This window comes from Diadema antillarum, unplaced genomic scaffold (assembly GCF_040938485.1).
Source record: "Diadema antillarum isolate AM-2024a unplaced genomic scaffold, OU_Dant_1.0 seq00001126_RagTag, whole genome shotgun sequence".
Lineage (NCBI taxonomy): Eukaryota > Metazoa > Echinodermata > Echinoidea > Diadematoida > Diadematidae > Diadema > Diadema antillarum.
The window spans coordinates 958672-974127 of NW_027271940.1; the positions used below are offsets into that span (position 1 = coordinate 958672).

General features: G+C 40.0%; 1 protein-coding gene across 1 annotated transcript in view; it reads right to left on the minus strand.

The window, feature by feature from the left end:
• Positions 1-2404: 2404 nt before the first annotated feature.
• LOC139744000 (UPF0462 protein C4orf33 homolog) overlaps positions 2405-15456 on the minus strand; it is a 41897-nt gene continuing 28845 nt past the window's right edge. Inside the window, exons 5-6 of the mRNA XM_071654468.1 lie at positions 9937-10133; positions 2405-2717 (exon numbers count right to left, since the gene is read on the minus strand). Of these exons, the coding sequence (XP_071510569.1) occupies positions 2630-2717; positions 9937-10133 (285 nt within the window). The 3' untranslated portion in view covers positions 2405-2629. The remainder of the gene's footprint in view (positions 2718-9936; positions 10134-15456) is intronic.

A 15456-nucleotide genomic window follows, 5' to 3' on the forward strand; every position in this document is an offset into this window, starting at 1 on the left:
TGAATTTGTGTGGCATGTGTTGTGTACATGTATGCATTCTTAATTTTGAACATTCAGGTATGTCTCATTCAGTCGAAAATTGGTTAGTACTGTACATTAGTTGATGTCTGGTGGCACCATTACAAATAGGTTTTTTGTTTGTTTGTTTGTTTTTGCTGATTTGAAGAAGAATTTGTACTACTAGTGCACATCCATTATATTGGACATGGTTCTATGGAAACTTTTTTGCAATGTATCAAAAAAGTAAAAAATCAGGTCCTTAAATTACCTGTATTTACAACTGTACGACATTTACAATGTTCTTTCTTGCATTGTTGAGCTGTAACAACATTTTAATGTAACAAAAAGAAAACTGTCGGTCCTGAAGATGTCGTTATAATGGGAGTCACTTGAAGTGCAAGTTCTTCTTCCAAATGCATTGGTACATGCTGTTACTGGTTCAGTAGGAATTTCTTCTGGTTTCTACTGGGGCCAGTACAACATCTACTGGTATTCTTCTGGTTTCTTCTGGTTTCAGTAAGGAATCTACTGGCATTCTTCTGGTTCCAGTAGAAATTCCTACTGGTTTCTACTGGTTCCAGTAAGAAATCCTGCTGGTTTCTACTGGTTCCAGTAAGAAATCCTGCTGGTTTCTACTGGTTCCAGAAGAAATCCTGCTGGTTTCTACTGGTTCCAGTAAGAAATCCTGCTGGTTTCTACTGGTTCCAGTAGGAAATCATGCTGGTTTCTACTGGTTCCAGTAAGAAATTCAGCTGGTTTCTACTGGTTCCAGAAAGAAATCCTGCTGGTTTCTACTGGTTCCAGTAAGAAATCCTGCTGGTTTCTACTGGTTCCAGTAAGAAATCCTGCTGGTTTCTACTGGTTCCAGTAAGAAATCCTGCTGGTTTCTACTGGTTCCAGTAAGAAATCCTGCTGGTTTCTACTGGTTTTCTACTGGTTTTGTTAAGATTTCTACTGGTTTTGTTGAGATTTCTACTGGTTCCAGTAAGAAATCATGCTGGTTTCTACTGGTTTTGTTGAGATTTCTACTGGTTTTGTTGAGATTTCTACTGGTTCCAGTAAAAAAATCCTGCTGGTTTCTACTGGTTTTCTACTGGTTTTGTTAAGATTTCTACTGGTTTTGTTGAGATTTCTACTGGTTTTGTTGAGATTTCTACTGGTTCCAGTAAAAAAATCCTGCTGGTTTCTACTGGTTTTCTACTGGTTTTGTTGTGATTTCTACTGGTTTTGTTGAGATTTCTACTGGTTTCATTGAGAGTTTTCATTGGTCTTCACTGGATTCTACTGGTTTAAATCAAGCATTTCTACTGGTTTCTACTGGTTCCAATAAGAATTCTTACTGGTCTGCTACTGGTTCCAGTACAAATTTCCTACTGGTTTTCTACTGGTTTTATTTCACTTTCCATATTGAAACCAGTAGAAAATCGGTCTCCACTGAACCCGTACAAACCAGTAGAATTCTACTGGTTTTAGCTCTACTGGTTTCTATGGGAATTTCGACCTGGGTTTGGTCGTGGTAATACTTTCCTCAGCAAGATACAAAGTTGTCGACACAGAGGAATAGCAATAATCAAGACTTACAATGTCATGTTTTCAAACACTCTTACACAAGCCACATGAATCCTTTCAAAGAAGATGAATTTCCTTGTTACGTATACATCCCTTAATAATAACACAATGAACACCTGCACCTAAAACTATTCAGGGGGCCAACAATCCCATTATTTTTCACCTATCCAACTATCTTCTTTTGATCTCCTATGAGGCTGAGATGCCGAGATATCAATCTCACTAAAAAAACAGGCCACATGCAGTGCCTTGGAAGAAGGCAAGGCCCCCTGCCTCTCAGAGGGCCAAGCTGCTGGTTGCCAAGAAGTGACGCACACTGAACTTCTTTGCTTGACATTACAGTGTGTTTAATACATCGTCTTCCGGATACGGAAATCACAACCAAAGCAGCAAAAGTATGTAGCACAGCTCATTGTCACATAGGGTTTATTCTTTACTCTGTTCACACATGTTACTATCTTTTCTCTGACTGCAGTTGTTCCTATTAGACCCACTAGAATGTTCATCACCAGAGATTTACGAGATGGATCAAGGCCATATACTTCTAAACGTTTATTTCCATAATGCGGTCATTAATCTATCAAACTTTGATAAACTTTACCAGGTAGAAAAATATATGGGAAAATTTTGCAGGACTGCATAAAAACATTTTCAAAGTACATACATAATCATAATTTCTCTGATAAGTTTCAAGAAGAACTATCTTTTTTTCCTCTCTTATAAAACTCTTTTCTTTCTGTCACAATGAATAAAATTTGATATTGGATAACTTTGAGGATCAAGATTCTCCTCTATACAACGATCCATCAGTACACATCTACAGCACCTGCTCACAATCAGCATCTTATCTTCTTGAACTGTAATCGACGGAACACTGCCAGGATCAGCTGCAACAGACGATGGCAATAATGCCAACTTTCTGAGCCCTTTTGTCTTTGACGAGCCAGAAATACTCTGGAACCTTTTGCACTCCGTTCCTGTCTGATTTGCCACGCATGATGCCATTCGTTACGCAGATTCCAGAGAGTGAGGCCGACATGAAGACCGCTTCCTTTGAAGATCACTTCCAGACTGAAGACGTTGAGGGCAGCGCTGCAACGTCCACCACCCCTGTCCAGTCTACATCTCTGAAGTACTCTAGACGATGACTGGTGGAGCAAAGATGGAGCAGATAGTATTTACTATTAATGATTGCAATGGAAAGTACGTTATCAAACATGTTAAATCCAAATCTGCATGAACATTAATTTTATAACACAATGATTTGCAAGATTCCCTATTTCAGATCTTTATAATCTCTCACAGATTTCGAATTCATCTATAAAACATTATGCCTTAAGAGTAAGGGGTAGCACGTTCAGGGCTATGGAATGAGTGAATAACCGGCACACATTACAAAAAGCTGTACAATAAGCCTTTGATATGGAAACATATTATTTCTGACACATGAACTATGTGCATATAAGACAACTTTGCTCATTGAAAGAATTTCATTGAGCTTGTAAAAAGAAATCTGTAAAAGAAGATGTGAGTTTGTCTAATTGCAAATAAGTGCTGTATGTCTGAGAATGCATGGGAATCTTCTCAACAAATCATCTCCCACACCACTGCAGCAGCACATCCCAAACATGGCCGTAGCTCAGAAATAACTTCCGATCAGTTCACCAAACTTCGGGACAAATCAGTTGGGAGTGGCCAGAGACGGAGTACAGCTGCACACTGACTTTCTGACACTCCAGACGTGACTTAAAGGTCTGATACAGATGACAAGGAATGAGATGTTTGCCCTCACATTTCTGCTCCAGCACAAAATCACAGGCCGACATCCATAGGCCTTTATAGGCCAAGATATTTTGTCATGGAAAGAGCTTAGCAATCATCCCCCTCCCCCTCCCCTTCCTCCTCCCCCCCCCCCCCCAATCACCAAGCATATCACCAGGGCCTCATTTCATTAAAAAGTTTATATGATTGCAACTCTTGCTGGAATGGCAATTGTTATAGTAATGAAAAAAAAACACAAAAAAAAACCCAACAAAACATCAGCTTCCTGATTGGTTGTTGCTATGGGAAGTTGTCATTCCAGCAAGAGTTGCTATCCTAACATCTTTTATGTATTGGGCCCCAGATCACAGCCTATGTAAACCTGACTCCATTCAAGGTAATCAGAGTCTGCAATCAGCCCCCATGCCATAATGACGATATTACTTGTCTGCAGAGAGACATTAATTATCCATGAGCACTACCGGTATCAAGGCATTCAGCCATGTATATATCTTGATGATGAATAATTATCAAATGTTTTGCAGTGGAAGCCATTACGGGAATTGCACCTCTGTTTGTGGGCAAGGAATTTGTTGTAAAAGCCTAAATTAGGTTGTGTTGGAGGGGGAATATACCAGTAATATGCAAAGAGAAAGACTGAAGTTGATGGATCTCATTATCATTTTCATTACATTATTCTTCATCACTACAGCACTCAGTGATGATTTTACCTCTTTATATAAACTGGCTCCATGCTTTGTTTGTACATAAACTGCTTGTCATTACTATGTTCTCATATACCATACATGTTACACATACACTTAATAACTGCCCTACTTTTTCAACTGCAGTCGTAGTGCAGATGATATATATATATATATATATTCTGAAAACAAAAAAACTGCCGCTCAACACTGCACAAAGTTGCTGCGGTTTCCTGGGATTTGGGATGAGTCAGGATCAAAGTGGATGAAGCATTATCCAAATTTGCCCCACTGTCCAGCTTCATATCCCGTCATCTTTGACCTGACCTTGCCCCAGCTTCCTGAGGTTTCTCATCCCATCCAGGAGCGATGTAACAAGCTTCCTCGCTAGTGTCCGAGCACACCATTCCTCACCAATGTCCGAACACACCAATTGGCTGGTCAATGAAATCACCCTGAAAGACTCCGATGTTAATTCATTTGACCTTCACAAAAGAGGTCAGCTGAACTTATAAGCGAAAGACTGATCATTGTCAGTTTTCTTTTTTTTACGTTGTACACTGTATTTAGATTGACAGCTATAATTACAAGAAATAGGGACATGAATCCGAACATTTTTTCTTCTTCTTCTTTTGGTTAATTCTGCCACCTTCAACAAGCTGAAGATTCTTGAAAACTGTGTTATCTATATCATAATACAGTTTATTTACAGATATTTACAAGCACATAACAAATATGAAGAACAAAGACTATCAACTATGATTAACCGTCAGTCGGTTACAGAATGCTCCAACAGATGGCGCTGCAACAATTTCCGAGGACAGAGCATTCTAGCTCAACATTTCAAGAAATATATTGGTGAATCTTATTACTTGTGCATACTGCAATGTATGAAATATTTTGGTTTACTGCTGTTCTTTTCATCCACACATGAAAAACAGGATATCAAAAGCTGCTCCTGACTTTGTTCTAACATATCAAGACATCTCCTGCTACACATGCACAGCTATTTCGACATGAAACTGCCACGTCATTCATAACAAGTGGATTGAAGAGACAATGTAGAGCATCTAAAATACACACATAATCAGTCAAAGAAAGCTTAAAGTATGGTGAACGAGAAAAAAAGGATGATATTCATAAACAAGGTGATTTATACATTTCTGGAAAGCTTAAAGGAATGGTACAGTATTGGTGGAGATGAGAATTGAGCTTTTAACTTTTTGCGAGATAGCAAGGAAAAACCTATGAAATAGTACACAACATACCATTCTAAGAGGAATTCAAAGTTTATTTGATGAAAATCGGCCTTGGAATGACTGAAACATCCACAAAAAAAAAAGGTAAAACAAAGCGATCGTAATAAATGTGGGTCCCACACTTTATCAGAATCACTCTGTTTTGGATATCTCAGCCATTTCAAAACCAATTTTCATCAAATAAAAGTTGAATTCCTCATGGACTTAAATGCTATTTCATATTTCATAAGACGTTTCTCATTATCTCACCAAAAAATGTTAGAAACCTGAGATTAGGTCTCAACCAAAACTATACAATCCCTTTAAGTCTCTAGGAATATGAATAATTAACTTTCAGAAGGTGAAAACCTCTCTAGAACGATGGAGAGATGGTGTTTTGAGACCCTTTTTAGACCACCTCAAACCCGATCTGACGGCGAAATTTTGGTGACCAAAATTATGACGTCACGAAATGAACGTGCTTTATGAATGGCGGGCTCGATGTCCCGCTGCACTCGTAAAGGGTTTTGTTCATTTCATGATGTCATATTTTAGGGCTTGAAAAAGACGATGGAGAGATGGTGTTTAGAGACCCTTTTTAGACCACCTGAACCCAATCTGACGGCGAAATTTTGGTGACCAAAATTATGATGTCACGAAATGAATGAATCAGCCCTGCGCTGATACGCTGTGCTACGCACTCCATCCACACAGTGGGCTCCGTCGCCTCTCCCTCGCTTCTTCTACCACCCAGACTTTGCCACTGTCACTATCAGTGTCATTGTCACTGTCATCACTCAATTCACTCTCGACGTCAAACTCAAAGTCATTCCGTACAATACTAAGGTAAAAATTGGACGTTTTAATGTCTCAGCCGAGAAAGCAGATGCGACTAAAGACAGGGCAGATATTGCATCCGCTCACCAAGTAAGTGCTTTATGAATGGCGGCCTCAGTGTCCCGCTGCACTCGTAAAGGGTTTTGTTCATTTCATGACATCATATTTTAGGGCTCGCAAAAGACGGCTGTTCCAGAGTGAATATCGGTGAAGTAAATCAATCAGTTTTAACTCGCGATTTCTCAGTGGCACGAATATCTTTTAAGAAGTCACATTAAAAATCTGTTTTAGGAGACATTTCCCTCTGCTTTGACACCTTCTTTTACATGATTTTCTTGATTTTAATGTCTCGTTCACCACACTTTAAAAGTTTCCGAAATTGGTGAAAGCGGAAAGTTTGGTCGACATGAAGTGAGGAGATTTCTCCTCCAGCACAGCCAGGAAGAGTTCATACCTGCAAGAGAGACAACAAGAAAGCTGACTAACAGTTTCCGTCATGAATCAGGACTACGGTATAATGAGACGAACTGGCTAACCCCACCTGACATTACCCACAATTGGATAATTGTTCGCACACTGTCAGATTAATTCTCGTGGCGCCTCCGGGGAATTCTTATCTCGTGACGGAGCGAAAACCAGTGAGACCTCTATTTGCCTCATTCCAAACAGATTTTAACATTTTCACATAACCCTGTCAGTCATCCAATGACCATTTCAGCATGACCAATAGGACCCAGAGTAACATGGCCACATGAAAATTATGCACAGCAAATGGGATTGATTTAAAGACCATAAAAATCTCCTCATATCCAGCCAGATGGAACAGGTTTCAACAGGACTGAAGTGGTCATGTTTCATGGTAACCTGCCTCCCAGGTTGGTAATAAGAAGTGCTAATTCCTCTTAAGGATAGTGAGCAAATGGTGAATGACTTCATTTGCAGTTATTCTGTGACACACACAAAAAAGGAGAAGAAATATCTATATAATTTTCATGGTGATCAACGAGAAAATGAGAGTGATACCAATTTAACAGTGACATTGACACCTGTGAGAGATAATCTATAACTTCCCTCTATTAATGCAATTGAAGACTGTTACAGGGGTTCAAATGCACTGGCACATTGACGCCAACTGGAGTTACTGTGAATGAGAGGTTCTAGTGTGGATTAATACATGATACACAAACCATTTTTAAAAACTTTTGTAGTATGAATTGTGAATATGTGATATAACCAAGTCTTTTTATAACAAACTACAAAGAACCAAATGGAATTCTATGATGTCAGCTGTTCAGGTTTGAAACTTAATTGACAAAAATAAGACAAGATTCACTGGTGTTCCACTGGCCATACATGGCTTCCTATTTGTTTGACACCCTTCATAATGAATTGATCCACGTTTTTTTCTGTATTTTTATTTCAGTTTCCTCAAACAATCTTCCAAATTCTCCTGTAAGAGAGTGTGATGATACAATGAAGGCCTACTGTAAATCTTGGTCATTGCTGTACAGAGACTATTTCTCTTGCCTTAAGCTCTGGGTGCAAAGCCGTCTTCTTTTTTCGCAAATTGCTTTCCATTTTAGATGATCGAGCTCAAACTGTGAGTAAAGCTTTTCACATGAGATGATTCAGCTGAAACTGTGCAAGCATGGGTTATGTTTTGCACAATGCATGTGCATGAGTCATACCAACAGTCCCCCTTGCATAAGTTTCCACTCAGCTTAATTATAGACTGGGGAGGATTCCAATGTTTCCTTCTTCTCATTTTCCTCACAACCTGTGCCTCAAATGACACACCAGACATGCCCCATACAGCAGGTTTGCTCCTCTGCTAATAATCTTATTAAAAAACTGGTTCTAAATCCATGCACTGCATGGCAACACGTTCTCATGGATGATTATCAGACCCCCCCCCAAAAAAAAAAGAATTCAGTTTCTGAGCACAAGCAGTGCATGTACATGTGTGTGTATATTATAGGTGCATTCGAGCGCTCTACAGCGAACCAAAGTGAACTGAATGAAAGTGTACCGTACTGAACTGTGCCAGATTTTGAGCGTTTGAGCGCTCTGTTGAGAAAGCGTACCTCATGACTTATTTTTAGAAGAGGTCACGCATTTTGTAGCAAAAGGGTTCTTCACTTGGATTCACTTGAACTACTTACAGATGTCCCGAACAAAGAGAATGAACTCTTTGCATTATGACGTATATGAATCCCTTAAGCCCATTCTCACATGCGAACTTTTGGTACGCTTTGGTACGCTTTTAGAGCACATCAGGAAGTGGTCCACTTTTGGCTCAGTACAGCACGGTAAGGTACACTTTAGGAGTGTTCGAGCGCTCCTCTGGCGCCGGTACGGCACGGTACAATTCGCTTTTCGCACCCCCTGTGGGTGTCTCACTGGGCTGGAGCCTTCTTGGTGACCTGGTGGTAAATTCAAGTCTCCCTGGTCGTGGAGTCCTCTCCTCGATGCCTCTGTGACATCTCCTGGAATGTAGCCGAGTCTCCAGGAAGTCGCGAGAGAATCGAACATGTTCAATTTTTTTGGAGACTCTTTCAAGTCTCAAAACATATTGCGGAGACATCTTTGTAGCATCTCCTGCAAGGTCTCCTTCTAGTCACAGCCAAGTTGTGGAGACTAATTCTATCTGTGAGGTCTCCGAGACATCTCTGCAACTTCTGGATGAATATATTACCATCTTATTTGGATCGAGATACATCTCAAGTTGCCCTGGAGTCACTTTCTTTGTGAGAGCACAGGCCATTTTTTTGGTGACTGATCATTCGTGGCAGTCACAGCACAGTCTCCTCCAGTGGGATACGCTCTTAGGTATGGTAATTTGTTTCATGTGGCTGCTATGGAAGCAATGAATGCTCATCAGTAAGCAGCCATGCAACCAATGGCTTCAGGTCCCCTCTAAAGGACTGTGCAGTAAGGATTAAGTCCCTTGCCCAGAGGCACGACTGTCGCAGCCAGGGGACTTGAACCAGAGACTTCACGATTAATGGGCAGGGGTTATCCCACCAGACCGACACCGACGAGTCATACAGCCCACGAGTTTGACATCAAAAAAAGGTCCATGAGTCATACAGCCCTGAGTTCGACACTAGGCAAATACAGCCCATGAGTTTGACATTACAACATGGGGCTTAATGTGTTGGTCATGTGGGCCTTGTTTGCTTAGTGTTGAACTCATGGTTTGTATGACTCATGGGCTCTATGATTCTTGGGTGTCGTACTTGTGATGTGCACCCAATGGTCTATGGTCCTATCCAATGAGCCACAGCAATGGAAGTACATGTTGCCTGTTCACCTTTACGTCTGAAGATGGGCTATCTAGACCTAAAACAAATTTTGAGACCACTTGCATGTCCTTATTCAGAAGGCACTGCAAAAGTCCTCAGGTGTCCAGCAGACTATGCAAATCTAATTTCTCGTCAGTTATGCAAATACAAAGGGCAGAGAAGATTCATGGATTGTCCTCAGAAATGAAGCTAAGTGTATATCATGCAGGTGTGTGCATGTGTGTGGATGTGTGTGTGTCCCATATTCTGGTATGATCACCTAATAATCATCAAAGCAGTGTAAAAGTCTGATCTTGGGAGAGAGAAAAACTGCACACATGATACAACTGATCTAGAAAAGGCAACATAGTTTTGTTTTCTTCTTTTGTCTGAGCACCCACACTCTGATTCCTTGACCCCAAACATCATAACAGCATAAGGAAGATCCAAATTTTGTGTACAATCATCTCCGTTTCCTCCTTGGGGCAACCCCTCCCTTCTCTCTGTCACATACCTTCCTATTCAATGTCTATTCAAACTTACAAGTCTGGACAGTCATGTTTGTCCCCTTCAGCCGGGTACAGGGATTCATACTCCCTCTCTGCACCTGTTCCATGGATTGCGTAAGCATTAAACCTCCTCAGACCCCCTGGTAGGTAGGCAGCGGGGAGCTTTGCCGATCCCCTCCACAAAGACCTGTCATCTTGGATGAGTGCCACAAACTCCAGGGGGAGTCCTTCCTGTGCAAAGATTAAAAAAAGAAGAAGAATATAATGAGTGTGAGAATAGATATGAGGATGTCGGCAAGAGGAAGTCCTGTTTTATCAAGGAATCTATGCTATTCTCTGGTTTGACTCCCTTGAAGAAAAGTTGCACGAACCTGACAGGAAGGCTGAGTCAACTGACATTATACACTGAAGACAATAAAAAATGCTTGTGGTGACGACTCTTGGCACAGGAGGGGGTGGAGTGGGGTAGGGTGGTCAGGTAATGTTACTCATGCAGTGACATTGCATGAGCTCGGGTTCTCTATCTGCAGGCTTTCTTCCACTGACCTGATATGAGAGAGAAAGAATTGCAGGGACAGATTCCCAGCTAGGGAACTTTTAAGTATTGTAAGCTTTGGACAGTCATGGAAAATAAATGTATGAAATATATATGTAACTGTATGTCAAATGTTAAAGAAATTTTTTTTTGTTTCTTCTTAACTTTTTAAAAATTCATGAATCAGTAATCTTGTTTTCTACAGGATCAGGTGTAGGGAGAGGGTGCTCACAGTTAGGTGGGCCAGGCTCAGTGCTCCCCCCCCCCCCCCCCCCCCCCCCCGGGAAGAATCTCAAGGTAGAACCCTTATTTATTTATATTTAGTCATATTTATACAGGGTGGCCCTATCAGTAGACAATGCACTGTTCTCCCTAGAGGCCCTGTGTCACAAACTCATTCATAAAGTCAAACTTAACAGACAAATAACACTACAGAAATATACAACAGAGATTACAGAAAATGGATCTAACAAGATCTACATATATCAGATAACAAATAACCCAGGTTATGAGGCGAAATGTTTCAAATAATTACAGCAAAAGGTAGCTTTTGAAGGAGAACTACGTATAATTGCAGGAAGTGCATTCCAAAGCATAGCTCCAGAGAAAGAAAAAGCCCTTTTCCCACTCTCAGAGGTGACTCTAGGCAAAACAAGACCATGGGTGCCCGCCCTTCTTGTCCTGTACCGATGTGTACTACTGCATAGCGTGAAGCGATCAATCAAATAGGAAGGAGAAGAACCATTAATTACATCATATAAGAGCTTAGCCCGATGGAACCGCCAACGTTCCTCCATGGGAATCCAATGCAAAGTTTTGAACATTTGAGAGGAGGGTGTTAAAGAATTTGCTTTCAGTATTATCCTTGCCATTTGTTTATGCTGTTTGATCAGTATCGACCTGTTGCGCTGATTGCAATTCGTCCAAGCATTACAGCAATAGTCAAAGTAAGGTAAGACCAATGCATTACCAAGCAATCTAGCGCTGTCAAGAGTTAGATATTTTCTAACTCGTCTGAGTAATGCTAATCTGGTTGCTATCTTTTTTGAGGTATATTTGATTTGCTCTTGCCAGCTAAGATGCTGGTCCATCCAGACCCCTAAATACTTCACACTTTGGACCTGTTTGATAATTTCATCATTCACCTTAAAGACCATATTCAGATTGGACTGAACAAACTTCTGTTGTGTGCCAACAACAAGTACCTGTGTTTTATCTACATTGAGTGTGAGGTGATTCTCATCTAACCAAGACTTCACTTTCTTGAGTTCACGGTTTAAAACCATTTCTATTCTTTCAGGATTTGGGTCACTGAACATCATAACAGTATCATCTGCATACATCATTATATCACATTCATCAACTACTCTTGGCAGGTCATTCATGAAAATAGTAAACAATAGAGGTCCTAATATGGACCCCTGCGGTACTCCAACCTTTGTTTCATGAATGGCAGATTTCTTTTTTTGAACAACAGTATACTGAGTTCGCTCATTTAAGTAGGAAGTAAACCACTTAAGAGCTGTTCCCTCAATACCGTACATTTGTAACTTCCTAAGTAATATCGCATGATCTACTGTGTCAAATGCCTTCCTTATATCAAGGAAGACAAGACCAGTAAAACTTCCTCTATCCATATTCCTCAATAAGAGGTCAGTAACAAAAGTCAAAACAGTATGAGTGGAATGGCCCTTTCTGAAACCCGACTGATGGGGGGTAAGTAGACCATTGTCAACAAAGTAATCATGGAGTTGGTTGTGTACACTTTTTTCAAGTATCTTGACAATAACAGGTAGTACTGAAATTGGTCGGTAATTGTCAATGTTAGTCTTGTCTCCTCCTTTGTGAATTGGGGTTACTTTTGCCCGTTTCCAACAAGGGGGAATAACACCTGCTCGAATGGAACAATTATACATCTCTGTAACTGATTGTGCTATGACAGGTGCTGCCAACCTGAGCAAATGACTACTAAAACCATCTAGACCAGAGGATTTGGCTGCTTCAATGGATTTTAGTTCCTTTTCAACAAATTCTTTATCAATGTCAGTCAAAGTAAATGTGTTCATAGCATGCCCTCTATCTAACAATAAAACAGGTGACTGATTTTGCAAATGGAACTTTGAAACAAGTTCACTCCCAATTGATACAAAATACTTGTTGAACATAGTTGCAATTTTGAGAGGATCACATTCTACTTCATCACCAAGTGACAGACTCAATGGGGTGAACCTCACACTGGTGGGCGCTATTTCTTTCAAAATTTTCCACAGTTGCCTTGGATTGTTTTTATTTGAAACTATTTGAGTTTTACAGAAATCTTGAACCCTTGAACCCTTGAAAGTCATGGATTTTCAGGCTTTGTTTTTAGTGTTATCTGTTGTATTTTACTAAGAGCCACATGTGGGGGGGGGGGGGGGGCTGCAGCAACCAGCCCTCCCCTGCTGAATTTGAAATGTGCTTGATGATATCTTGGTGGCATATGCCTCTGTCACATTAGGAAAAAAATATTTTATTGGGAACAAAATTTTATTATTTGTGTTGTTTCTCTTTGTGTTTTCCCTAATTTACAGTGTTCAAGAAACACACCACCAACTAAGGGTGTTGGATGTGTAAATCCTAAATCAAATCACAGTAGAGATTATAGAGATCTGAAAGAAATAAAGAGAAAAAAATATATATGTAGGGTAGAACTTAAAGAGTCAGCTGATCAGAGGGGCGTGGGAGCTCTGTGGGAAGCTGAAGGAGATGTGGGAAAGGAAGGGGTTTAGGTAGGGTTATGTCATAACAAATAGGTGCCTTTAAATTTGTTTTGCCTTCACACATCAGTGGTGGTGGGATGAAGTACACCACATACAGGAAATTGAATCCTTGGGAGGAAACGCATCGAGAGGGAGTGAGCAAGGAGGGGGTGATGCAGGTAAAGAGGAAGGGAGTTTAAGGAGAAATATAAAGGAATAAATACACTGACACATAGAGAGAAACAGGAGAAAGGGAGCTGAAGGAATACATAGACACACAGAAAGAAATAGGAGAGAAAAGGGGAGAAGAAAGATATAGAGGAATATATAGGACACACAGAGAAACGGAGCATAGAAAGTGAGCTGAATAAAAAATAAAAGGGAACAGATGGATAGACACATAGGGTGAAACAGAAGAGAGAAAGGGAGATATATGAGAGATATAGAGAAATACACAGATAGACACATAAGAGAAACGGGAGAGAAAAGAGGAGCTGAAGGAAAGATACAGATGAATATATAGACAGACTCACAGAGAGAAAGAGGAGAGAGAAAAGAAGATAAAGGAGAGATACAGAGGAATCGATATTACAATTGGGAAACAGGAGACATGAAGGGAGCTGAAGGAAAGATATACTGGAATATATAAACACAGAGAGAAACAGGAGAGAGAAAGGAATATAATGGAGAGATACAGAGGAATAGATAGGACACAGCTAGAAATTAGTGAGAGAAGGGGAGATAAAGGAGAGATAAAGGGGACAGACAGAAAGACACAGAGAGAAACAGGAGAGAACAGGGGAGCTGAAGGAAAGATATAGAGGAATATATAGACACACAGTGAGAAAAAGAAGGGGGTATAAAGGACAGATATAGAGGAATAGATAGGGCACTACAAGAATTGGTTAGAGAAGGAAGGATAAAAGAGAGATATAAGGATAAGACATATACCCAGAGAGAAATGGAAGAAAGGAAGATAAAGGAGAAATATAAAGAAATACTCTCTAAAAAAAATCGAGTGAAAATTTTCACTCTAAAAAGAGTGAATACAAAAAAGAGTGAATTTCGAGTTAAATTGGAGTGAATTTTGAGTGAAAATGCTCATTTTCACTCATTTTGGAGTGACGTCAGGGATCACTCCAAAATCTTCGAGTGATCCCTGACGTCACTCCAAAATGAGTGAAAATGAGCATTTTCACTCAAAATTCACTCCAATTTAACTCGAAATTCACTCTTTTTTGTATTCACTCTTTTTAGAGTGAAAATTTTCACTCGATTTTTTTTAGAGAGTATATATAGACAAATAGAGAGAAACGGGAGTACGAAAAGGAGATAAAGGGGGATAAAGGAGAGACAGAGGACTGTATATATGCAGACATATAGAAACAAAAGAGAGAAAAAAGAAGCTCAAGGAGAGATATAGAGGAATAGATAGGACACAGCGAGAAACAGGTGAGAGAGGGGGAATTTAACCCATTGAGAACAAGCTAATTTTGCTACAACACACATTTCCCATAGACACCTGCCCAAGTATACTCAGGACTAGTCTTTAAACGGGTTAAGAATAAGTAGGCAGACACACAGAAACCGGAGAGAGAAAGGGAGCTAATGGGAAAGGAAAGAGGAATATATTGGCAAACACACAGGTGTAGTATGTGACTAGTGGAACACATGACAGAAACAAAAATACTGGCATAGACAGACCTCATATAATTGGCATGCTTGTCCCATTCTCACTTATCTCTATCCATAACACCTAGCCAACCTTTCTGATTCACATTTCATCACTTCCTGACATTCAATTAATATTCACTGAAGCCAGGCCAATGAATTTCAAGGCAAATCTTTAGACAATTTTCATGGGTAAGATCTCAAAGATACTATTGTGATTGTATGTCACTTGTTTGATACCTGTTTTCAGTTCTGGGTTTTAAAAAAAAGTAGCTTCACTTTTCCTGACTTTACATTTAACATTCTTTTAAGCAAACTGCTTCAGAGGTCTATCAAAATGGAATAACAGATGAGCAGACATAGGGATAAAGAGGAGTATAAGCTCATCTTTTATTTCAATCAACCTGTTAAGGATGAGTCCCGAGTATACTCCGGCAGGTGTCTATGGGAAATGCTTGTTGTAGCAAAATCAGCCCATCCTAAACGGGTTAAAACAAGATGAAAAGAATAGATTGGCATATATGGTAAAAGCTGATTATTCATTTCAACTTAAACAGGATGAAAATAACAGATTGGCATATAGATGCATGAAGATTATCTGCCAATGAAC